The sequence below is a fragment of the Myxocyprinus asiaticus genome, chromosome 6 (assembly GCF_019703515.2).
Source record: "Myxocyprinus asiaticus isolate MX2 ecotype Aquarium Trade chromosome 6, UBuf_Myxa_2, whole genome shotgun sequence".
NCBI classification, from domain to species: Eukaryota; Metazoa; Chordata; class Actinopteri; order Cypriniformes; family Catostomidae; genus Myxocyprinus; species Myxocyprinus asiaticus.
The window spans coordinates 40,062,356-40,089,044 of NC_059349.1; the positions used below are offsets into that span (position 1 = coordinate 40,062,356).

Below are 26,689 nucleotides of genomic sequence, written 5' to 3' on the forward strand. Positions count from 1 at the left end.
AAGATTACAGAATTCAATAAAGCTGGTTTATAATATGCAAACAATAAAATCACTGCAAACGTAAATATTAACTGATCAACTTAGAGTGTAAGGCTCGTCGCTTGCCATTGTCAGTTTGCTCAGTCCTGTTGTGTGCCTCAACCTGGCAACCCACATGAGCTTCGAGTCTGGGGAGGAGGGGGCGGGGGAGACAACTCTCTCCAATATTTTGAATTTGGACTGCAGTGCCCATTTTAAATGCTTGATGTCAATGTTACATATTGCTCCTTTCAATTAGATGACCTACTGTCTTTAATATGTAGTTCAGTTTGTAGTGTCCCTACTTTCAGTTAACTACTCCCCGACTCTGTTGTGTACATAGACCTGCATATACTATATAAAAAGATCGAGCTAAATCTCAGTTTATTTTAATTATCTTTATAGTTAATTATTGGTGGGAGTATACAGCGCTACTCAGGAATATAATTATGCTCTAAAGGTTTTATAGTGCTGCACAGTGACAATGTTAATTAAGCCTACAAAAGATTTACAGCCTTTTCCAAGTCCATAATTGACTCACCAAGAGCTTTCAGGTGCTCATTAGAATTTTAATTTGTGATCATTTTTCAAAACTCGCTGTAATCAGCTAGCATTTTAAATAAGAGTTTCTTGACACCAGTGAAAGTTGCTTGGGTACCAGAGATCCAATGCAACTGTTTTCCTGCAATGGAATGTCTTAATGTTAACAGAATAATAATAATGTCCATCATATTTGCAATATTCTAAGAAACTGCACCCTCCACTCAGAACTGAGAATGGTCCATACATCCAAGTGAACTTAGACACACAGATAAGATTTTGTTTGTGATAAACGTCTTATTTCATGTTTGAGATGGTAAACCTTTCCTCTAAAGATGTAACCAAGCTCTGTTTCAGCTTGTTTGATCACAGATTTATGGATAGACATGCATGTTTTTTTAATTTTTTTAACTGATGGTAAATCAGATGTTAAGATATAAAACAGATTGTTTTGCTTGTACAATCTATCAAAGGTTTGAAGGTGGCAGATTGTACAAGCAATGCTGAACATTAACCAGGTTATTGATGCAATGCAGGCTACCATGGACAAAATCATTGCAGTGTCCTTGTAGGCTATTTTTGACAGTGAATGTGCCTTTGTATGCTTTGTTTTTACTAGTGAGTTCAACACACAGCTTAGTAATTTCAAAGCCAATATTTGTTGACTACAGGCAGCATCGAATGCTCTTAGATTTCCTCCCTTGCAATGTTTTTCCTTGACCTTTTTTGCTGGATAGGTTAACTGGTGAACACAGAGATCATGGGTATATCTTTGGAGGTGTAGGGTTGCAAACAGACCACTATTTTCAGCAAAGGCAAGATTCAAAAACATGATTTGGGCCACCAGAATTGAAAGGGATCTTTATTCAAAACTGAATGTCAGCAAGGATTTTGTTATTATTTTGCTATGAAGCCTACATATACAGGTGCATCTCAATAAATTAGAATGTCGTGGAAAAGTTCATTTATTTCAGTAATTCAACTCAAATTGTGAAACTCGTGTATTAAATAAATTCAATGCACACAGACTGAAGTAGTTTAAGTCTTTGGTTCTTTTAATTGTGATGATTTTGGCTCACATTTAACAAAAACCCACCAATTCACTATTTCAAAAAATTAGAATACATCATAAGACCAATAAAAAAAATGTTTTTAGTGAATTGTTGGCCTTCTGGAAAGTATGTTAATTTACTGTATATGTACTCAATACTTGGTAGGGGCTCCTTTTGCTTTAATTACTGCCTCAATTCGGCGTGGCATGGAGGTGATCAGTTTGTGGCACTGCTGAGGTGGTATGGAAGCCCAGGTTTCTTTGACAGTGGCCTTCAGCTCATCTGCATTTTTTGGTCTCTTGTTTCTCATTTTCCTCTTGACAATACCCCATAGATTCTCTATGGGGTTCAGGTCTGGTGAGTTTGCTGGCCAGTCAAGCACACCAACACCATGGTCATTTAACCAACTTTTGGTGCTTTTGGCAGTGTGGGCAGGTGCCAAATCCTGCTGGAAAATGAAATCAGCATCTTTAAAAAGCTGGTCAGCAGAAGGAAGCATGAAGTGCTCCAAAATTTCTTGGTAAACGGGTGCAGTGACTTTGGTTTTCAAAAAACACAATGGACCAACACCAGCAGATGACATTGCACCCCAAATCATCACAGACTGTGGAAACTTAACTCTGGACTTCAAGCAACTTGGGCTATGAGCTTCTCCACCCTTCCTCCAGACTCTAGGATCTTGGTTTCCAAATGAAATACAAAACTTGCTCTCATCTGAAAAGAGGACTTTGGACCACTGGGCAACAGTCCAGTTCTTCTTCTCCTTAGCCCAGGTAAGACGCCTCTGATGTTGTCTGTGGTTCAGGAGTGGCTTAACAAGAGGAATAAGACAACTGTAGCCAAATTCCTTGACATGTCTGTGTGTGGTGGCTCTTGATGCCTTGACCCCAGCCTCAGTCCATTCCTTGTGAAGTTCACCCAAATTCTTGAATTGATTTTGCTTGACAATCCTCATAAGGCTGCGGTTCTCTCGGTTGGTTGTGCATCTTTTTCTTCCACACTTTTTCCTTCCACTCAACTTTCTGTTAACATGCTTGGATACAGCACTCTGTGAACAGCCAGCTTCTTTGGCAATGAATGTTTGTGGCTTACCCTCCTTGTGAAGGGTGTCAATGATTGTCTTCTGGACAACTGTCAGATCAGCAGTCTTCCCCATGATTGTGTAGCCTAGTGAACCAAACTGAGAGACCATTCTGAAGGCTCAGGAAACCTTTGCAGGTGTTTTGAGTTGATTAGCTGATTGGCATGTCACCATATTCTAATTTTTTGAGATAGTGAATTGGTGGGTTTTTGTTAAATGTGAGCCAAAATCATCACAATTAAAAGAACCAAAGACTTAAACTACTTCAGTCTGTGTGCACTGAATTTATTTAATACACGAGTTTCACAATTTGAGTTGAATTACTGAAATAAATGAACTTTTTCATGACATTCTAATTTATTGAGATGCACCTGTAATATGAACACACTGTCAATTATGTTTCTTTAATTTTAAATGAATGTACAGTTATATTGGGTATATATTAGGTACCTGTTAAAGGGAAAGTTCACCCCAAAAATGACAATTCTGTCATCATTTACTCACTTATGTTGTTCCAAACCTGTAAGACTTCTTTCTTCAGTGGAACACAAAAGATGTTAGGCAGCCTCAGTCACCATTCACTTTCATTGTATGGAAAAAGATGTAATAAAGTAAATAGCGACTGAGGTTGTCATTCTGCCTAAAGTCTCCTTTTGTATCTCACAGAATAAAGACACTCATACAGGTTTGGAACATCATGAGGGTGAGTAAATGTTGACAGAATTTTAATTTTTGGGCGAACTCTCTTTTTAATATTCACGTAATACTTCAGAATCACTGAAGCATATCACAGCAATAATATAAAGTGAACATGGCACCCTGAATTGTTCAAAGCATATGCAATATGGCTGCAATTTTTGGTTTGCGTTCTTGTTGATATGGCATAATGAAACTAGTGTTTTGATAGACAGTACAAAGAAACAAACACATGCAGACACATACTGTATGAATGGTGAAATTTATTTAACAGATTAATGTATTATTTGTGTATACACTCATAGAGACATGATGGGAGGGAAAGCAAAACCCTGCCATGCTCAGAACCCTAGAGACTGTCAGGCTCTTCAATCAGAGTGACAGCAGCCGGGTGGAACTCATATTCTTCACATCATTTTTCTTTCTGCACAACCTCTCTGGAGTCTAATTACTTTATATACACGGAAGCTCCCAATTTTCAGTGAGAATTCTACTTACTTCTTGTATCCAAGACAATAACTTGATGCTTACAGCTTAGCATAGTGTTTACTTATATAGGTAACATTTAAATGACAAGCATTGGTGCCTATGAAGGGTAGTCACTGGAGATGTTCCTCGGGGAAAAAAATACACAGGCAGTGTTTGTCTAATTCATAGTGGAAGAGATGAAGACATATGAAGCCACAACTGCAGATAGATGACTATAGGTAGATGAATGGATAGATGTTTTAGTGTTTTATATTTTATGGCATGAAATAGTGTCATGTTTTTTTCTGCATCTTTTGCAAATGTCCAGTAGAAGGCATTACTTTACACCACTGGTAAAGGTCTATGAATTTTTGAAGACCTGTTTACTCAGAGTTCCAACAGCTCTCAGCTCCTGCAACCAAAGACAAACATGCAGATAGATATCATACAAGTAACCTTGCTGAAAAACTTTAAACCTTAAACCAAAGCCTATGGTGGTTCGCTGATCTTAGCTGGTTTAAGATGGTCTAGCTGCTCCAACTTCTTCCAAGACTTCTCCAAACCAGATGAAAAGTGCCCTCTAAATCCACAAAAACAGACCAGCATAACAAGTATAGCCAGGTGGGAAGACCAGCTAACCACCTTAGACTTGTTTAAGCTGTTTTTTTGTTGTTGTTGTTGTTGTTGTTGTTTTCATCATGAAGTGATGTAGGCTACATTTTGGCTCTAAAATGATCATTCAGCACATGAGGACAATTTATAATACATGAAACAAGCTGGTGTCAGTAATGTCCAGTCCTTTAGTAATGATAAGGCATCGCAATCAGGAAGGGTATTTTGCTTATTATGCATGATTAAACACATCGCTGAAGCCAAACATTTTTTATAAGCCGCAGACATCATATTCCAGTCAAATTCATTTAAAAGTCCTATCAAATCATAATAATGGTGTTTGATGCCCATTAGAATTATATACAACAAGTTCAAAGGTATTAAAATACCCAGTTTGTCAGTGTTGTGCTATTTGAGGTGCATCATCATGGGGCAAAAATTGCTTCTGATTTGAGAATAGCTCTTCTCCTGCCGTCTGCTACATTTGTAGCTAGTAGCTCCCACCCCAAACATATTTTTAATATGTTTTCAAATCGTATACTTTTCTTATATAAGATTTTTTCGTATAAATCTTATAACGTGCACAGGAGATCAATGGTCAGTGAACATTTTCACTAAATAATACATTCGATTTCAGTTCGTTTCGCACCAAACCTTATCGTATGCTTTCATAACAATCATGAGTCTCATGGAATAATTTATTAGACTTCTGAATTATACTTCTGTGTCCTTTTGAACCTTAAAGAAGTGGTCACCGTAAACTGCCATTGTATGACATCACTGAGCACATTTTTTTTATTTTTATTTTTTTATTATTACTTCCTTTGTGTTAAGAAAAACAAAGAAAGTCATATAGGGTTATAACAACATAGGTGTGAGTAAACAATGACTGAATTTTCATTTTTGTGTGAACTAATCCTTTAATGTACATTTATGCAAACCATTATACCTAATAAGGAATCATAGTAAGGACAATATATAGTAAATGAGCAGAACTGGCCTACCAAGTGAAGTTCATCTCCCTCAGTCCGGTGGGCCCAACCCCACCCCTCGATCTCTCCTTTCTGCACACACACCAGTTTATCCCCATCCCAGCTGATAGTGGTCTATAATGCATAACAGAAAGGTGATTTATTTTTAACTTGCAGTGCATACAGCAAAAACAATGGGGACTGCAGTGATCAAGGAAAGACACAGGGAAGCAGAAAGGATTTAGCACAGGTAGTAGAATGAGAAAAGCACACCTGCTCTTATACACTTTTAAAACAGACTGAATTAAATCTGACTCATAGTAAATGTGTTTTCACTCCAACTACATGCCCAACAAAAAGAAGCATGTGAAAAATACCTCTTCCTCTACCAATTTTAAGTGGCAGTAGCTAAAAACCACAATGCAGGCACTGCAAGGACTGAATGGGGTGAGCGATTTTTGTTCAGGAGAAAGCAGGTCACAGTTATTACTGAATGCAGTGAATTAAAGTGTTTTTCATTGAAAATGTCATTGGCACTTTTCAGTTGTGAATGTGAACAATGGCCAGTTTTTAGAGGAGACACAGCCAAGTACATTGCAGCACTAAGTTCCTACCAGCTCAGCTAGGCAAAAGGGTTAATAATGGTACATGATTATCTTGTTTTTCTCAGAAATTATCTCAGTACAGTTCTTACAAATACCAAGTTTCTTCAAACAACAAGAAAAGGGCGAGAAGGAAATCAAAGGAGAGAGTGTAATGCTTCTTATTTCATTAAAGAGCCAATTACTGGTCTCATCAGTAGAAATTGTGGACTGGAAATAACATGCACAGTTAGTGACTTTCAAGACCAATGAAATTATAGAAATGTTAACCCTATAAGAGAATAATTCGAAGATATAATAACATGGCTCAGAACTTGGAATGTTATAAAATGACTAATTTTTGTGTGTGTGTGTGTGTGTGTAATAGGTATAAAAAATAAAAATAAAAAAAACTAGTGACTGTCGAATTATTCAAACTTGCTTCTTTTTAAAAAAAAAAAAAAGAGAAAAAATTACAGAAATTCTCAATAAATATTTCAAGTTCTTTACTTTCAACATATTAGTGTCCTTGCAAAGCTAAAGCATGTTGGAATCAAAGGCATGTTTCTTTGCTCAAAATTCATCTTAAGGTGTGCAAAGTATGTTAAAGCTATAAAATGTTTTTTTTTTTTTAAGAACTCAAGCCAAGCATTTGCTGTGAAAATACATGTTTGGCTAACAAAGTTCACTCACCATACATGTTGTCCACACCACTCAGATCCTCCTCAAACTCCTGACAGACTACAACGTCCATGTTGTAGTTCTTGAAGGTGCTGAAAGTCTTGATGATAAGGCGATCTCCATCCTGAGTGATGTCTTTATCAGGCCTCATTACACATTGACATCTAACAGAAAAGAGAATTATAGCCCCATATAAACAAATGTGAATTTACCTCGGTATATCCTTACATGTTTTTTCCATGGTAACATAGTTTCTGCCAAAATATGTACCAGTTAACAATGTTTTGTTGCTACTGTAAAATCAAAATACATCAATGATCTCCTTCAATGAAAGGAGCTATCGGAATCTTTCTTTCATTTCAATTTATTTCGTTAATGGAAGTTGGATACAGTTTTATTTATCCTTGTGCGACCCCGCGGCCTCATGCGAGGACTCGCTCTTTTGGATTCACTATATGCAACATATAATTCAAATTCATTTAAACCCATTGTATACTGTTCAAGAGACTCTAAGGAGTCATTTAAGCGTTAAACTTCTGACGCACGGAGTCACGTGACCAAACACCATGGTGTCGATTTCCACGAACTGCTTCGATGGGTGCAGTGCCAACTAAAGTGCCTTTGGTAAAAAACGTCTTCAAAGTTTTTCACTGAAACCTGTTTAGTTGTAAAGAGCAGCATCTCTAGTTTCATTTGATATGCTGCTTTAAATGTGTTGTTCATTTTTTGCGCTTTGGAGCGCTGATAAACATGAAGTACTCGGATGAGTGCTTGTCAAACTGATTTCTGACAGACGTTCCAAAAACATGTTCATTGTTTTAATAACTTTTCACAGTAACAAATCTGTGGGTCATTTCACTTCATTTTAATCTAAATTGTGTTATATTTTTGTTTGTTAACACTGTACAATAAGGTGCTATTCACTAACATTAGTAAATGCATTCCAATACATTACTGTGCATTTTCACATTGAGAATAAATTTATTCATCCAAAAGCTGAAAAATGCTGCTTTCAGAGGATTTATATGGATTTGGAATGAAAAGAAGGTACATTTCAAACTGTTCTGAGACCAGTGCAGACAGACAGCACACTGGAAGTTAAATTATTCACTAAACAGGGAGCAAGGGTGCATCCTATCTCTTTCCTATGCAGCTAAGTGCATTCACTCCTAAAATCCGACCAAAAGTTCAGTTTCAGGCTGCAGATGATGTTTGGACCACTCAACATGTTTGGCAGACACGGGACAATGATAATTAGTACATACATTCAGAACTGTATTATTACAATTTTTAACATGATTGGCAGTGATTTGATGATGCTGGCCATTACTTTTAATCAGTTGTAATGTCTATAACGTCTCAAAAACATGAATAACCAACACTCCTGGACACATAATAAACTATTTGATGAAAAAAAAAAACATAGAAATTTATCATAAATGTGCAAATACATTTGTTTCCAAAACATTAATTTCATCATCACAGCATAACAATAAAAAGGAAGTTCATCATTAAGACCCATTGTGGCTAACGTTTGGAGAGTATATATCCAAAAGACCTCACAGCTTTGTAACAAAAGGTCTGAGTCACCACCTTTAAGTGGTACCATGACCTTTTCAATACCATGACGTACAAATGGCAATGGTTAAAAACAATCAAATGAACCGCAAGTGTATAGTTCATATCTTATATCTAATTTAACTTTTATATTCACTTTCTATAGCTTGGTATTTCTTAAAATTTCACGACTTAGTCCCGCTCTCCACATGAGGACATACATTTTTAGGAAAACAAATTACTCTAGATTATTTATTTATTTTTGTTTGTTTATTAGGTGCTACTATTTACAGACCAAAAAATGAAATGGAAGATGCACACAGAAGTCACGCGGGGGTCTCAGGAGGTTATTAGTCGTATTGTAATAACAATAAACTATGGTTACCATGATGTAGTATATTTTTTAAAGGATAGAGCAGGCCTTCATAAAAAGTAGAATATAAATTTACATAACTAGACCTGAGACTATCGGCCTTTTTAACATCTTGCTAAACTAACGTCTTGCTAAACTAACTTCCACACATTTTAATCTCTAATTAAGAACATATCATTGCTTTTACTGAGCTGTCTAAAAACTCACAGAGAGCTTTGGGATACTTTTCAAAGTTGTCATTGCAGATCATTTCCAATAGCCGTTATAATCAGCCAGCATTGTGAGGTGCATTAATGGATTCCACTGATGGGCTTAAGTAAAGAAGACTTGATATATCTGTTCTCCCACGAACGAATGCTTTCATTTAAAAGAAACCCTAATTTTAATAGGGTCATCATAATCTGATTGCCTTTGGGTTTATTTTTTCTTCTCTTAGATACTTTTGTAGAAGCTGCATCTCCGCCTCCAGAGTTTGAATCCATCATCACAAACTTGGATACGATTACATCATACAATTATGTCAAACTCTTGACCACCCTTGAAGTAAGAGGGTGTTGTTCCACTGTTGTCAAAGCCTTGATGCAGGCATCTACAGGAACCAGTGGAGTTAAAACAAGAGGGGGGTGATGTTAGCCCTCTTTGATTGACTGAAGACTAGACATGCTACTGTGTTCTGGACCATCTGCAGCGGCTTAATCATGCTAGCTGGGAGGCCGGCCAACAGCGCATTACAGTAGACCAATCTTGAAATGACCAGAGCTTGGACCAGCAGCTACACAGCACATTCAGACAGGAAATTTCGGATTTTGATGTTGTACTGCGCAAACCTGCAAGACTGGGCGGTTGATGAGATGTGGGTGGTGAAGTTAAGCTGGTCATCAACCACCACTCCCAAGTTCCAGGCTGTCCTGTTTGGCTTTAGTGTAGTTAAACCAAGATGAATAGTGAGGTTGTGATCAACAGACGGGTTGGCTGGGATCACAAGGAGTTCTTGGCACGGTTGAGCTGAATTACTAAACTAGGGTTAGTGAAAACAATTAGTTCACATGATCAAAGACACCTTAATTAAAGAATTTCAGGTGAAAAGCAAAACAGCAAAAACAACTGGATGCCACCTTTCAAATGCATTTTAGTGCTGTTGAACTATTTGTTCTTCAAATAAAAGACGTTTTCTGGAAAGTAAGTATTGCTATTGATATATGGTCTAATTGACTTGTTACACCTTTCAACTGTCAGTTAAAGTGTCTTTTGCTTTGTGTTGGCACACGTGGCCATTCTGTGCAATGCAGTGGCCATCTAGAAAAGAGAGACTGTGTTGAATTAATCTCAATCAGCCCATTTCTCAAGCTTCTTTATTGAGAGAGTGGATAAAGGCATTCTTTTAAACCCACACAAACTCCACACACAAAGGCTGTAGGCAAACGCTTGTTCTCCAACATTTCAAAAACACTTAGTGAAACTAGCATGTTTGAGCCAAAACTTTGCAGTTAGCAACACAATGAAGAAGACTTTTAGATTTAGATTATTAGTTTCAGAATTAGACATCACCTCAAACATCCCAAACTGCATTCTTTCATTTTATTTCGTCAGAAACTTTTATCTTTCGACAATGCTTGATGAAACATCTTGTAAGATCTGACAACATGACTGACGCCTACTGTGCAAATGGAAATTCAAGAAGGGATGTTTGCTCTCCAAAGTGTAAAAGCACTGTTATTTATCTTCCTTGTGACATTCAGCAAAAGTCAACAAATCCCAGACCTGCAGAACATATACATACAGCTCTGTAGTGATCTGGCAAATCTAACTCCTGCAGAGATAGGATAAATTCTTAAATCCCTCTCCACACACTTCACCGTGGCGGACAGGTAACGTTGGTTATGGATAAAACTCTCTCAAAATATGCAATGTCTCTAGAGCTTCCTGCTTTCATGTCTTAAAAAAGGAAGAGGGAGTGAGGAAATTTAAATCTTTGAAATATACAGTGGCTCAAAAAACAAACAAAAAATAAAAACACTTTTGGACACTTCAAAATGTAAGAATGTCTTTGCAGTATCTAACAAATATTAAACTAAGTGCCATCAGCAAACAAATGAAGCTAGACCTTTTTTCAGAACTTCACTTTTCTGAGGTCATTTTTAGCAGATGATTGAATTCAGTTCCTTTCAAGTTTACACAAGGGTCCTAGTAGAGTAAACACCAGTGTAGTTTGGACATGTTCTACTAACATTTGACAACAAGTGTCCAAATATGTTTTGTCTTAATTTTGAAGTTTGTACTATAGTGTATATTTTCTTAAATAAATGCCACTCGGTTTGATATTTTGTAACATACTAAAATTCAAAGACATTCATCCGTTAAGTGTGGCGTAAAGTAAAAGTCCCTATGTGTCAGTCTTGTATTGTTTGCTTGGTAAGCGGTCGTAGTTTCAAGTCTTTGTTCTTCATCTCGCAGTCCTGCGTGTACAGGTTGTGCTCACTTATGTAATCAATAACCAAGTCTGGTAAGAGGTATTTAACACTGTGGCCCCGTCGTAAGGCTCGTCGGACCTCTGTAGCACTGATCTCATTATGGACCCATTCCCGAACTAGGAAAATGTTCTGTCTGTGCCTGGACAGCATGTCAGACTCATGTATCGCCCGGTCAGGCTGCAGGCTACCGCGGCTCACACAGACTAGTCCGAAGCGGCCCACCACTTCTTCTATATGATCCTCCCTCCAGAGCTCAGGCACCTTAAATGTGTCCATGAAATCAGCTCCACAAAGCAGCTTCAGCTGGGGACCACCTGTAGGGAAAACCAATCCTATTACGTATCTTTTAAAAGTCACCACAGATCACCATATTACATCATTATAATTCCAATGAATTTAAGCATTTCTGTATATTAGTGAAATGACCTAGCTACAGTGCACTTTCATTGTTATTTTCATATTTTAAGCATAAATTGTTGTATCTATAATTAAAGGAGCTTAGCGTTTCTGAACAATTGTTCTGAACAAATCTTTAATGTTGGCCTAAAACGTGTAATTTTAGGAACAGTTCATGAAAAAATTAAAATTCTGTCATCATCTACTCACCCTTATGTCTTTTGAAACCTGTATGATTTTTTTTTCATCAATGGAACAATTGAAAACATTGGCATCCGATCCTGTCTTCGCAGACAAGTTTCAGCACCCTCTCTACTTGTGTTTAAAAGAGATACAAATGTAAAATTCTTTTGATTCATGCCCAGTTTCGAAAAAAGAGCCTACATCTAACCAGACCTTGCTAAGCCCTATTCCTAATGGCAATTATAGATGTGGTAATTGTGCCCAATGTAACAATACCTATAAAACAAATAATTTCTGCCATCCCCACTCTGAGAAACGGTTTCCCATCTCCAGTGTTATCACATGTACTGTACCTTGAAACATAGTTTACTTGATTTGTTGTCCTTGTGGTCTAGGGTATATGGGAAAAACATCTAGACAACTTAAACAACACATCGGTGAATATAAAAGTTAAATTAGACATAAGATACGAATTATACAATTGCAATTCATTTGATTATTTTTAACCAAGATATTATATTTAAGGAAACTGTTTTTTTCACGATGTCTACTCAAAATGGTATATTGAATTTATTGTTTTTTTTGGAACATCCTATAGGTGGTGTATTCCTCTCTGTTGTCTTTCTATGGTAGATCTATAAAAGGTTAGGTTGTCACCTTTTTTTCTGATTGTCATTGGCCATGACTGTCTGTAACTATTTTTGATGGCCGCTATATACTTTAAAGGAGTCATGACATGAAGAATCAAATTTTCCTTGATCTTTTGACATAAGAGGTCATTGTACAATAAAAATATACTGTAAGTTTCAGAACTCAAAACTTCCTTCTTTCTGTAAAACGAGCATTTGTTGAAACCAAGCTGCCACAATGACTCATTCTCTACTTCCTCCACATTGTGATGTCGTACTGTGGTAGACATTTGCATCTGACCTCCTCCACAACTCATCAATGCCTACTTTACCTTATCACTTCTGTAGCCCCGCACAGTAGCAGTGAGCAGTGAGATGGCAAGTAGAGAGAGCAGGTCAGTCAAAAGCAGAGAGCGTTTACTGCCAAGTATTAAAGGAGAAGCAGCACCAAAACCAAGTGTTTCTGACAAAAGGTCAGAAATAGGGTGGAAAATTATCATGTTTTACAAATATATGACTGTTTTTTGAGCAAAAAACCTTACTAATATCATAAATGGACCTCAAGGAACATAATAAATAAATAAATAATAAAAAAAAGAATGTAAGACCAGTGAATCTACACTTCTTTATCTTCAACTTAGGTGTTTTAAATTGTAATTAGCCAATGAATGAAGAACATGTGGTAGTCATGTGACATACTCTTCCTTATAAATTCCTGTTTGTTCTTTGTAATTTACACCCTGATGAAGGCATTTTTTCTTTATACCATAGCCCACGTTAGTGCCTTGGATCTGTTTTACCTTCATGAAAACGTATTACTTATTTCATATTTATTTTATATGGTAGCAATTCTTTTAGCTTTTAGGATTATTGTGTTTAAAGCAAAAGTCGAAATGGGACCAACATTATAATTTTCTGAAATGTTAAATCCTTTTCCGTAAAATATGATCAGATGATGAGTCAAAAACCAGCCAGATAATTTGAGGAAATAATGCTCACTTTTTTCACAATTGAAAGATTCAATTTTCAGTTCAGTCATTCAATTTAATAATAAAATAGTGTTACAAATACAATATTTTATGGTAGTTGCAGTGTATGCATTAACTAATAACCTAGACATAAAATAGATATTAGTTATACAGAAGAGTAAAACATTGGACATTAAAAAAAAAAAAGGAAAATCTGTTTTTCTCATTTCCCTTTAAGCCTAATAACACCATCCAGTGTATAATATCTCGGCATACTGTAGATCTGAGCTCTCTAAGTGGTTTGACAAGTTAAGTGCATCACATAAAAAAATCAGAAACATTCCTGAGAGTTTCTGCCTGAAACTTGCTGCACTAAAAATCTCTCTCATAGCAAACTACAACAGGGCTCGACCTCACCATTTACAACATCTGAAGGTATAAATAGCATGCTTTTATCTCTAATACTTAAGCCATAATTGTGTGTATGAAAGCTGGCTTTTGTTTAAGCAGACATGCATTGCAGGGGGCAGGAAATGAATGTCACAGGACCACTACAGCATTTTATTTCTGTTCTCTGTGACTCAACATAGCCCTAAACAAAATGTCATGCACACTGAGTGGGGCTCGGGAAATCCCACACTCTTTGTGCTTATTCTAATATTGAATACATTCATGAAAAAGCACAGAGTTGAAAAACATAGAATTGTTTTATGGTTCAGTAGCAACATTAATAACAACCTAATATTTCAAGACAATGATAAATGGCTTAATTCAATACGTGCAAAGTTCCTTTGATGTGTGAATTATAGAAAAATACATTTTTAAATGTGATAATTCAACAAGAAAATTAGTAGGAGTTCTTTTATATAATCTCCCAATTTTAAACAAAAGAAAATACAAAAGAGGCAAGCAGCATCAGAACAAGGGATTTGCAAAGAATCATTGTAGTCCAGCGAGGGATTTTGAGATATGAGTGTGCATGTGTGCTATGCTGTTTTCCATCTTTCTTGGCACTTGTCTTGTTTTAAAGTGATCCTGGCTATTAATCTCAGCTTCATTAATAGTCTGAGCACATATTTTGTTAAAACCAGTCATCCTCTGGTGAGTATTAGGCTTCATTAGCATGCTCCTCTACAGCAACCTCAAATAAAAGCACTGTTGAAAAGAGGCCTTACAGTGCTTGTGCTGGCCAGAGAGAAGAAAACAGCCTGCTTTAAATGCATTAGACTTATATTAGTGATTAGCAAAGACAGAAAAGGCTCTGTTGTGCCAGAGAGTAGGCTTAGGGAAAACAGAACTGTGATAAGAGATTTCTGTGCCAACTTCAGTCTAGTGCACACCGTACGATTTTGGCCACAACTTTTTACAATAGTAAAACAAACTTGGCAGTCTTCGGTCACTTAGTGCGACACGCTCACCAACGGCTGATTAATTGCCTTTGCGAATAATCTTAGCCTCTGACGAAGTTCTGACATGGAAATTTTGGGTTGCAGTCCTACAGTGTGACTGCTCCTATGAAGGCCGTCTAATGAAAAACCAATAGGAGCACAGCAATTAATGACCTGTGTATGTTCAGATAAAAATATTAAAAGCTTACACATACAGTATGATATGCAACTTAAATATGTTGTTATTCAGCGTTCTCTCACATTATGTTTGTCCTATCAAGATATTGATTTCACTCTGAAGAATGAACAATTTTTGCCCAGAATATTTTCGTTTTTTCTACTTTTTTTAAATAAAATTTTCCAAGGAAAACATTGCCATCATTTGCACCATAAAAATATCACTTGTAAATGAGGATGTCATAATGGACATGGACTGGTAACTTAAAATGGCCAATCAACACAGTCAAACATGACATCTTAGCTAAGATGTGTAGCGAAGTCTAAAAAAAAAAAACTAAAGAAAAACAAACAGTTGATGTTGTACAGTTAGGGTAAAGAACAGAAAAATGTAGTATAGTGTGCACCTGCCTTTAGGAAGACGTGGTGAGAGGTGGGTGGGGCTTACTCGATTCTGACTGCATGTTTGTGGGCCGGTCCTTGCACTCTCCTATTCTCTGCTGGTACTGAGCGGCTATTCGGCTGTAGTGGTACCTGACAGCGAGATGTTTTGTGAGGCAGGGAGAAACAAAAACAGAAGATAAGAAACAATGTGCATGAATGGTCATACTGTTTAGGTAAGCAGCTTATGGATGTGGGAGAAGCTTTACATTCACACTGAGTTACATGAGCCTATAGATCTGCGTCTCAACTTCTCTGATTACTCGCAAGAGGCTATAAGCAGCTTCGGTATTGCGTAAAGGCAGATTGGAGTGCGAACCCCTTACAAGGGGATTACAATTGAGAGGACAAGAGGTGTTGTGCATACAGGAACTATATATCGCCCCCTATGGATACATCTGTTGGATACATATAAAAAGGATGTCTAACTATAGGGTATAAAAGCCTCCATGAATATGAGATGAAACGTGATCAAGGAATTGTAATAACCTGCTTGACTAATTTGATATGTAATACAGGACACCTGTACAAACCAATAGCAAAATACTATGGTGTTACCACACACTATAGGAGCATCTTAATTAGTCCCCTAGTTCAGTAGTCAGGGCACTCGCCAGGGAGTCAGACATTTCGAGGGCTGTCCCATTTGCAAAATCAGTTCAGTGCACTGAAACATTAGCTCCCAGAAAATTCATAGAATGCACCTTAAAAACCAGGGAGCATCGTTGCTTCCTATGTTCCCTTACTGAAAATGCCTTCTTAAGTCTCAAGTCATTAAAGGATGAGCACAAGTTTGTGTCCCCCTCCAGTGTCTCTCCACTAAAATATGGGACAATAGGTGTCCCATACAGAACGTCTTAATGTCGGCCAAATTACGGAACGTCCCGATTAATAACGGATAATTGACTACCGTAGACTCGACTCACAATTGAATAGGGTTTGAATTTAGGTTGCATAAAGATTCATAGCACACACAAATATTGGGAAAAACAGTCACCTTTTATTAGATTTACCAATTTCATTACTTTTTGATATTAATCGAATTGAAAATGTCATTATTTCCTTACCCTTAATACCATACCAAATGTGTATGACTTTTTCTTTCTTCTGCTGAACACAAATAAATATTTTTAGGAGAAAATCTCAGCTTTGTAAGTCCCTACAATGCAATTAAATGGCAGCCAAAACTTTGAATGTCCAAAAAGCATATAAAGGCAGCATAAAAGTAATCCAGTCAGTGGTTTAATCCATATCTTCAAAGGCGATATGATAGGTGAGAGTGAGAAACAGATCAATATTTAAGTCCTTTTTTTTTTACTATAAATTATCCTCCCTGCCCAGTAGGTGGTGATATGCACAAAGTGGAGATTTATTAATAAAAGGACTTAAATACTGATCTGTTTCTCACCCACACCTATCATATCACTAATGAAGACATGGATATAACAACTGGAGTCATTACCTTTATGCTGACTTTATATGCTTTTTGGACCTTCAATGTTCTGGCCACCATTCACTTGCATTGACTACAAAGCTGAGATATTTTTCTAAAAATCTGTTTTGTGTTCAGCAGAAGAAAGTCATATACATCTGGGATGGCATGAGAGTGAGTAAATGATGAGAGAATTTTCATTTTTGGGTGAACTATCCCTTTAAAAGTTACAAAATTATTTAGCCAACACCTACCTTTTGGAACAGCCATTCCATCAGGGTGCCTTAAAATTCTGCCTAAATAGGCAGCTTACTAGGTTTGAACAGAACATGTATTTATGCAGCATAAGACTTTGTCCTTTAAAATAGTGAGAACTCAACCTGGTAATGCAACACATAGGGCATTTGCAAGGGCACATAATAAAGTATGTGATTTTGTCCAAGTCTGCCAGAAAGTGAATTACAAACTTACAAAGACAAAGCCCTGGCACGGGCCACTGGCAGAAGAGCGGCCTTTCTCCTCCCTGTAAAGCTAGCAACTGAGTATTAATTAGCCACCTTAGGGCATAGCCAGCAGTTGGCATTCAGCTCGAAGTGTTCTAAGGGGTCCTTAAACTGTCTCTTGTTACTTTGCCATCTCTTGAGTGATTCAGGAGGAGGAATGGTTCGTCATGGCGGAAAGATGGGACACAAATCTGGCATGCTCGCAGATGAACATCACTAGCAGCCAAAATCCTGAAGGATGACTGGGTATTTCATATTTTCTGGGACAAAATTTGAGGAAAATAGAAACTGAGGCTGTTATGATGGATAGCGGGCTGAAGTGTGTCAAGTCAGCGTTTGGCTATTTGATGTCTCATACCCACGGAATTTAAAGATTCAGCTTATATAAAGTTTTGGCTTTAGCACAGCACAGATATTTTGTAGATGACAGTGAGTTTGGGAAGTTGAGTCAGTTTGTGCATCAACCTTCAGAGAGGGCAATGCAAGGTAAATGGCATTCTCACATGTAAAGGCAATAAAGAAAGGTACAATGGCAAAATGGTATTAGGCCTTTTAATTCTTCAGTAAAGATTATCTCTAAATCTATACCTGCTTCTCAGAGGTTCAGCCAATGCACATCATTCTTTTATCTTCTTGTGTATACATTGTGTTATATAAATTAAGACTTCTGGGAATTCTTTAGTGGGGTATAACCTACTTTAAGCCCAAGTATGCAGTCACCATCAGTTCATAGGTGGTCATTAAAGTAAAAGTTACAGTGATAGATGACCCCAAAATGAAAATTCTGTCATTATTTATTCACCCCCATGCTGTTCTAAACCTGTATGACTTACTTTCTTCTGTGGAACACAAAAGGAAATAATCCATTAAGTTAATCACATTCACCATTCTTTCATTGCATCTTATTTTCTCATTCTGCTTAACGTCTCCTTTTGTATACCACATAGGACATAAAGTCATACAGGTTCGGAACAAAATGAGGGTGAGTAAATGAAGACAGAGTTCACCCAAAAATGAAAATCATCCCTTTAAACCAAAATATGCAGGCATCACCAGTTCATAGGTGGATAGAAGTCATTAATGTGAAGGCTAAGTTAATGTCAGATGTGATTGAACAGCATACCAAAACCTGTCATTCATATTAAAATACCAGTGTGTTTAAAATTTAAAGTGTGTATGAGGACGCACCCAGAATGTTTTTGAAGTAACAAAAAAAGTCTGCTTTTCTATCATCAAAGATGACTCTATCTCTGAGCTGCTTGGCACTTTCTGGGTGCAATCAGTATTTAGCACCCCATCTGTCAAAACTGTTTAATGTCTCCTTCACAGCCAGTGTCCCAGTTGTGTTCAAAGACGAAACATATCTCCAAAAAGTTTCCTGTCTTGTCAAACTTTTTGACTGGATAAAATGAGTCCCGTTAGTCATGGCAGGAAGTCAAAACTGGATACTTGCTGAAATCTTTCTTTGTATTTTAAATTTAATATTCACCTCATGGTCACCACAGTTTCTGTCCAGTCATATTGCTAGCTCTCCCAGTCAGTAACCCAGTCAGAGCTCTGCAGGGCCAGTCTTGCCATAGCGAGCTGGTGTTTTGACGCAACAAGACCCTGTTTACCATAACCATCACTGACAGGAGACACAATGCCACCCACAACACGATACAGACCTGTGAGATAGAAAAAGACAAACCAAAAATAGTCAAATGACTATCAGATGTATGTTTATTTAAAGGATTAAAATAGGGGTCCTAAACAAGGGGTCCGTGCCCTCTAGAGGGTCTGTCGATTATTTTTTGATCTTGTTAGATTGTTTAATCTTGATTAAAAATGTTATTGAAAATATTATGCATTAAAAATATGACATACGAGTCGCATGGACTACTTTTATGATACTTTTGGGTGCTTATTTAACCTATGAAGTGAGTCACTATCAACTGCCATTGTACTGAATAGATGGAATTAGTTATTTATGGGAAAAAAATTAATAAAATAAGACAGAAAGTCATACAGGTTTGGAACAACATTTTGGAACGTAAGTAAATGATGACAAAATTTTCATCGTTGGGTGAGCTAGGCTAACCCTTTGAGCAATGAATCAGCCAAATAATTACTGGCTTATTAAACATGAAAGTTCTTACATTGACTCATTTTCAAGCTCAACCAAGTCTCACAAAACGTTTTAAAGTTACTGCACAAATTAACACAAGCACTGCAAACTGTAATGAGTTGCTGAATGTTCAATGTTTATGCCAAATGATTTGTTATAATTTTGCATAGTCAAAATGAAGTCACATCAAACTGCAGTGCAGTCATTATTTGGTGTTACTTATTTAGCTCCATATGCAAGAAATTATAAAACAAATTATCAATAAAGTTAATTTTAAAAAGCCTATTTTAATGGGGATAGTTCACCCCTAAAAGGAAATTATCTCATCACTCACTCCATCCCAGATTTTTCGAAATACACTGCTTGGCCAAAAAAAGTTTGGATTTAAATAAGCAGATACTTAAGAGCCCATGATTGGATCATTATTGCAGTGATTAATATGTTTCAGCTGGAAACAATTATTTTAACCCTAACTGATGTGGTGTGTAGCTTCTCATTTCTTAAACAACCAAGTTGGAAGACATATCCAGTGGTCGTGGAAAAGATGTTACTGTTAGGAAATCACTGAAATCACTGGAATTGGGTTAAGAACTGTCCAACGCATTATTAAAACCTGTAAGGATAGTGGTGAACCATCAGCTTTGTGGAAGAAATATGGACGGAAAAAAAACTTGAATGATCGTGATTGGAGATCACTAAAACGCTTGAAGTCACATCGTAAAAACTCGACAGCAGAACTCAAGGCTATGTTTAATAGTGAAAGTAAGAGCATTTCCATACACACAGTGTGATGAGAACTTACAGGATTGGGAATAAACAGCTATGTGACCACAAGAAAGCCACTTGTTAGTGAGGCTAATTGGAAAAAACAACTTCAGTTTGCTAGAGAGAATAAAGATTGGACTGTGGACCAATGGAAAAAGGTCATGTGGTCTGATGAGTCCAGATTTACCCTATTCCAAAGGGTAAGAAGGGAAGCATATGAAGCGATGCACCTGTCATTCAAAGTGCCCACTGTACAAGCCTCTTGAGGCAGTTTTATGATCTGGGGATGCTTCTATTGGTCATGTCTAGGCTAAGAAACATTATGCAGCAATAAAATGAAGTCAGCTGACTACCTGAATGTACTGAATGACAAGGTTATCCCATCAATAGATTTTTTTTCTTCTCTGATGGCTCGGGCATATTCCAGGATGACAATGCTAAGATTCATCGGGCCCAAATTGTGAAAGAGTGGTTCAGGGAGCATGAGGAATCATTTTCACACATGAATTGGCCACCACAGAGTCCTGACCTTAACCTCATTGAAAGTCTTTGGGGTGTGTTGGAGAAGACTTTACAGAGTGGTTTGACTCTCCCATCAACAATACAAGATCTCGGCCAAAAATTAATGCAGCTCTGGATGGAAATAAAATGTTCCATATTGAAACAATGCCACAACGAATGTGCACCGTAACCAAAGTTAAAGGCGGTCCAACGAAATATTAGAGTATGCAACTTTGTTTGGGACAGGCGGTGTATATCTCAGCTCTGTAGGTCCATACAATGCAAGTGAATGGTGACCAGAACTTTGAAGGTCTAAAAAGCATATAAAGGCAGCATAAAAGTAATCCATAGGACTCCAGTGGCTAAATCAATATCTTCAGAAGCGATATGATAGGTGTGGATGAGAAGCAGATCAATATATTTTTTTTTTATACTATAAATCTCTACTTTCACATTCTTCTACTGTTGTTTTTGGTGATTCGCAATAGTTGTGCATTTCACCACCTACTTTTTTTATACACTGGGCATAGTAAATAAATGCAAATCATGAAATCAGAAATATCAGCGTGCCAAAACCATGCAGAATTACACGTATTTAAAGTGCAAGCAAGTGGCATAGTGCAACAAAACTAGAATACTCATATTATAGGCTAATTAAACGAATCTGTCTAACTTAGCTCGCTTGCTTTCAGTGTAGACGTTACAACAGCTACAAAGACTCTTTGATAAACAGATAAGTAATTTCTAAGGGGAGATTGTGATGCCTGTATGAGCAAAAATCTCTCACGATCCAAGCCACCCTCCGCTTACACAAGCATATTTTCACTGAGAACAGGTCAGCTGATGTATTATCTAATGCCAAAGAACAGCTAAGAGCATTAAATATTTACACTTAGCATTTGTCATTTATTCCTCAGGCTTATACAATGGAAAGCCTCAGCACAATAAAGATGTTAGGTAAACAATGATTTAATTAGATACATACTTTATACTTTAGGTTAGAATTAAATGCAAAATAAATCAGAATACAGTTCTAAATACATCAAAAACCACTATAAAAAGACAAGCCCAGACATTTTGCTCTGATAACAGATGATGGCTAATTTGAGGTTAATGAACAGGTGGCACTTACCCGTCTGGTGCATGTGGTCCCTGGCCAGCTCAAACAGCCTCATGTGCTGATGGGTAATGGGGTTGAAAGAGCCACAGGCCAGCAAAACCAGAGGAATACGACCAGCCATTTCAGTGCATCACACCATAGTCTTCTGGACAAAACTAGGATAAACAAAGACACAGCAAACAGATGTAAGAAATGTTCAACTACTGCCAAGGTTCCACTCTTAAAGGGATAGTTCACCGAAAGTGAAAAATGTGTCATTATTTACTCACTCAAACCCATTGTTCCAAACCCACATTTTGTTGCTTCCATGAAACACAAACGATGTTAGGCAGGGTGCAGTGGTAATCTCTTTAATAAAATTCCTGCCCAAAATGTTCACTGACAAAGGTTTTTTTTATTTAGTTCACCATAGCGAAACAAGATGAAAAAGGTGCATCATGACGGTAATTAACAATTTTTTATCAAAACATGCTGTTGATGAAAATATGATGAGATAAAAAATAATACTTCAAGATATTAACAATGCAATAACAATATTTTGTTTTTTAAATCTGGAAAGAATTTATTCAAATAGTCTACTCATAGAAAGTTTATTTGGGATTTCCCCACTTGAGCTGCGTGAGCTAAAAGAGTTGAACCCGTGTTAATGAGCTCACTCATCATATATATACTGAGATTAATCAGCAATACTGACAACATAAACTTAATATTACAACTTAAATCTGCACAAACAATGAAGCAAATGAACAGGTGAACTTGAACTAAGGAACACGCTAGTCAGTATGTGTAATTTGCTTTGTGAATATGTTGTTCACGTTAATATGCACTACATGTATCGCAATATCTTCAAAAACAATAAACGGTCTTAAAAGCGTGAAGAATTCAAAAATTCTAAAAAGTAAATACTTCAGTTTATTTATTATTTCAAGAGCTCAGGTTTTCAGGACATTTTTTTTATGTTATGTTGATAAAAACTGTAACATTTAATATATTTACAGATTTTTCTCAATCGCTTTGGATAAATTCCCGAATGAGAATATTTTTTTTCAAAACAATAAGTTCAAATCTCTGATCAATTAGTTTCTTGTTCACACCAGATTTGAATTTCTTATTCATTTAAGCAAATTGCACGTGTTTTGGTAAGTACAATTGTCTGCAATTTGCACAATAACTAAATGCACGTGGCTTGCTTATCAAAACTGATGAGTTGATTTTCTGTGAAATTGTCATACTCTTCAAAACTTCTAAACATTCTTTTGCCATCACATGCAAAATGATCCATTCAGTTATCAAAATCTGTCAGACATACATGTATATTCCATAAATATCTATGACATGGAATGTTTTTTCATTGTTGTGTTTTTTTTGTTTTGTTTTTTTAAATGGATGTCAATTTGTGGCAATTTTCTGTTCACTACATATGACTTTACATGTAAGAAATGTGTAAAAATGGACATGCAAATGTGAATTTCCTGTTTACACGTAAATTTACTGTATATATACAAATGTGCATATCCTTTTTCTGTGTACCACAGTATTGTACAGTACTGACCTTTCCCAGTAAACTTTTACCTACTGTTGAAATCAGTATTTAAAAAGCTCAGTGTGACACACAACAGCATTCAGCTAGACAAAACTGACATTCTTGTATAGTACAGTAAGCAGTCAGTGACAACAAAATGTAGAACAAAAATTAAATTTATATATAACAAACATTTCCAGGGTTGACTGCCATGGTGAAAAAACATCTAAACATTTTGACCAGTACGGCTCACACGATGTCTTTTCATTTTGGTGCCATTGGCCAAATTACTGACACAATAACTAGGTTTTGAAGCATTAATTAAATGTTTTGGGTGAGTTACTACATTTTGCAGACATGCAATAGAGTTGTGATGTCCCATAAAACAGATGTGACAAATGCACTTACAGTTTAGAGAATGTTAAGACTGTTTCAAAAAATTAGCCAAAGCGATTGAGGAAAAACTGTAAATAAACATTTGTAAAAAAAATTTAAAATATTTAAAAATGTTCCTATATAGTTTGGTCTGTTACAGTTTAATACATGATTTTGACATTTTGTACATGATCGTCAACTAAAATATGCTATGTTCATCTACTAAAAACATTCTAGTCCAAATAAAAGTGGATACAATTACTTAATGACATGACAAAATATTGAGTAAATTCAAACAACATTTTTGTCAAAAGACAAAAATTATAATTAAAATAAAACTGTGTGAAACTTTACATTGGCAGTGTTCGTGTTAACCTGCCAGCCTCAGTCAACATTCTCTTTCATGAGATGCTAAATCTACTTTCGTGAAAGTAAGAAAGTAAGTCATACAGGTTTGGAACATCATGAGGGTGAGTAAATCATGACATAATTTTAATTTTTGCATGAACTATCCCTTAAAACCACCACTAAACGGAAGGCTACAAAAAAAAAAAAAATGGCAAAACAGCTAATATGCCTACTTACAATATGATCCAAACCCTTAACGTTTTCTCTTAAACAAATTATAATAAAATCAGTTTAAAAACCACACTATCAAATTGTTATATTGACTAATTTACTTATTATTGACAAATGGTTAAAAAAGGCTAATTATTAAGTGTTAATACATGATAAAGCAGGCCACAGTATAAGCCACAAACATACAGTGCAGCAAATAAGTTAAAGTAGCATGCTTGAAGTGCTGGTGTTGAACATACTGATGTGTTGATATTATTGATTATGCTAACTGTAGGTCATTAGCATGTAAGTGACCCTGGCCTGCACACATGTACTTTGATTCCATCTTTAAATGGTACCAGAATTAGTCTAATGGCTTAAGTTCTAACAGGTCTATTAAGGACATAAATCTGCTCAGAATGTACATTACTGGTGACAGAAATCCAAAGAGGGTGTACTGTTTTGAACACTTGGCATTAAGTGACAGATACAGGCTCTGCTAATGTCATCTACTGTAAAACCACATCTTCTGCTGAATTCTTTTTTTTTATATCTAAACGTAACCTTCCCCAGCACAGCGCTACTCAACATGTGGCCCGCATGCGGCCCTTGAGCTATCTTTTGCGGCCCGCGTTATATCATCATCAGAAATATATTTATCAGCAGCCTATCAAATCTGTATGAATTGTTTGGTGTTTATTTTCATGAGGATTTACACTAGTTCTCTACATTGCTGAATCACGTTAGAGAGGGAATTCAACTGCAAGAGATTGATGAAAAAAAAAAAAATACAAAATAAAAAAAATTATAATATCTGAGCATGGCTGATGTTATGAGGGCGGCAGTCTCTCATCATTTCCTCACCTTCATCATGCCATGCCAGATGTGTATAACTTACTTTCATTTGCTGAACACAAATGAAGATTTTAAGAATATTTCAGCTCTGTTGGTCTATACAATGCAAGTGAATGGAAACCGCTTTCTCTAGAAACTCATCAGTCAATCATTGTTTTGAGGAATGAAGGCTATACAATGCTTGAAATTGCCAAAAAACTGAAGATTTCATACAAAGATGTACACTACAGTCTTCAACGACAAAGGACAACTGGCTCTAACAAGGACAGAAAGAGATGTGGAAGGCCAGATGTACAACTAAACAAGAGGATAAGTACATCAGAGTCTCTAGTCTGAGAAATAGATGCCTCACATGTCCTCAGCTGACAGCTTCATTGAATTCTACCCGCTCAACGCCAGTTTCATGTACAACAGTAAAGAGAAGACTCAGGGGTGCAAGCCTTATGGGAAGAATTGTAAAGAAAAAGCCACTTTTGAAACAGAAAAACAAAAAGAAAAGGTTAGAATGGGCAAAGAAACACAGACATTGGACAACAGATAATTGGAAAAGAGTGTTATGGATCATAACCCCATTGAGCTTTTGTGGGATCAGCTAGACTGTAAGGTGCGAGTGCAACAGGAAGCGTGGGGTGAAATGTCACCTGAGTATCTGGACAAACTGACAGCTAGAATGCCAAGGATTTTTTGATGAGAACTCTTTGAAGTAGTTTAAGAAGTTCTAAACATTTTTCACATTATTAATGTCCTGACTAGACATTGTGATCAGTTGAATGCCACTTTGGTGAATAAAGTGTGGCAGTGGCTGCACGATCAAATTGAAAGAATCTGGCTCTGTGAGTGAAGAGATGAAAAATCAGTAGTAGTTATACCACACTTGAGTCTTACTGTAGACTTAAGAATGTAGAGCTGTACATTCCCTTACAAATAATATTAGATGGTAACAACTGAATGACTCATGTACCATTTTAATTGCACTCCAAGGCACTTCAAATAATATCACTCTACTACCATGGAATATATACCAAAATACATATCAATACAATGTTTGGTACTTTAAGCTGGTGTAAAATTATAATTTAAGGTCAGTACAGTTTGGAAATTAGCAAAACTGCAAAAATGAGACGAATCTAGAGGTGGTAAACTTGACAGCTGTATCAAAGTCTTTCTCTGGCTGCATGTAAACTCTGTTATTGTACATTTAACACTTGGATTGCTGACACTGAAAGCACGGTTTCAAAACATGTTTATTAAGATTGTTGCTTCAAACAACTGCCCTTAATAAACAAATAAGCCATAAAAAAAGACGTCTGAGGCAAATGTCTTTACCTTATCCAAAGTCAAATATCTCCTCCAAGTTTATGTAAATGCTACATCGCTAGCATTGTGTTACACTATATGTGTTCCGCAGAACATTGAGTCAGAAAAACAACGTTCCCACCCGTTGTTCGACAGTGACCACTAGTGGCGAAAATGGGCGTCTGCAGGGGTCAGCACGTGTAATATGAAACCATTGATTGATGTATTTAATCATATTGACTCTGGGGTTAACCTCGTCTGCTACAACTGTACTTTTACTGACGAAAACTTTGTTCAGTGTCAAATTATCAGTTCAGTTCTTTATCTGACAAAACAAGGAATTTTCTGGGATCTCTGGGATCGATTCTGAAC

General features: G+C 36.6%; 2 protein-coding genes across 2 annotated transcripts; both read right to left on the reverse strand.

Moving 5' to 3' along the window:
- Window positions 1-4,216: 4,216 nt before the first annotated feature.
- Window positions 4,217-6,851, reverse strand: LOC127442341 (retinol-binding protein 1-like). The gene is made up of 4 exons (XM_051700297.1): window positions 6,718-6,851; window positions 6,665-6,674; window positions 5,472-5,573; window positions 4,217-4,267 (listed from the first exon to the last, which is right to left on the reverse strand). Exons 1-4 carry the CDS (start codon window positions 6,849-6,851, stop codon window positions 4,217-4,219), a joined length of 297 nt encoding a protein of 98 aa, XP_051556257.1.
- Window positions 6,852-7,559: 708 nt separating this feature from the next.
- nmnat3 (nicotinamide nucleotide adenylyltransferase 3) lies at window positions 7,560-26,427 on the reverse strand. The gene is given in 5 exon segments (XM_051700299.1): window positions 7,560-11,444; window positions 15,350-15,376; window positions 18,708-18,885; window positions 21,724-21,866; window positions 26,348-26,427. Coding segments are annotated over 4 exon segments (738 nt in total). The 5' UTR covers window positions 21,833-21,866; window positions 26,348-26,427; the 3' UTR covers window positions 7,560-11,020.
- Window positions 26,428-26,689: the final 262 nt, after the last annotated feature.

Excerpts from the sequence above, each read along its gene's own strand:
- LOC127442341 (XM_051700297.1), bottom strand. The coding sequence starts at position 6,851 with ATGAGGCCTGATAAAGACATCACTCAGGATGGAGATCGCCTTATCATC. Across the intron at positions 4,268-5,471 it reads AGGGAGATGAACTTCACTTG|GAGCTGAGAGCTGTTGGAAC; the intron begins GTAGGCCAGTTC and ends CTTTGGTTGCAG.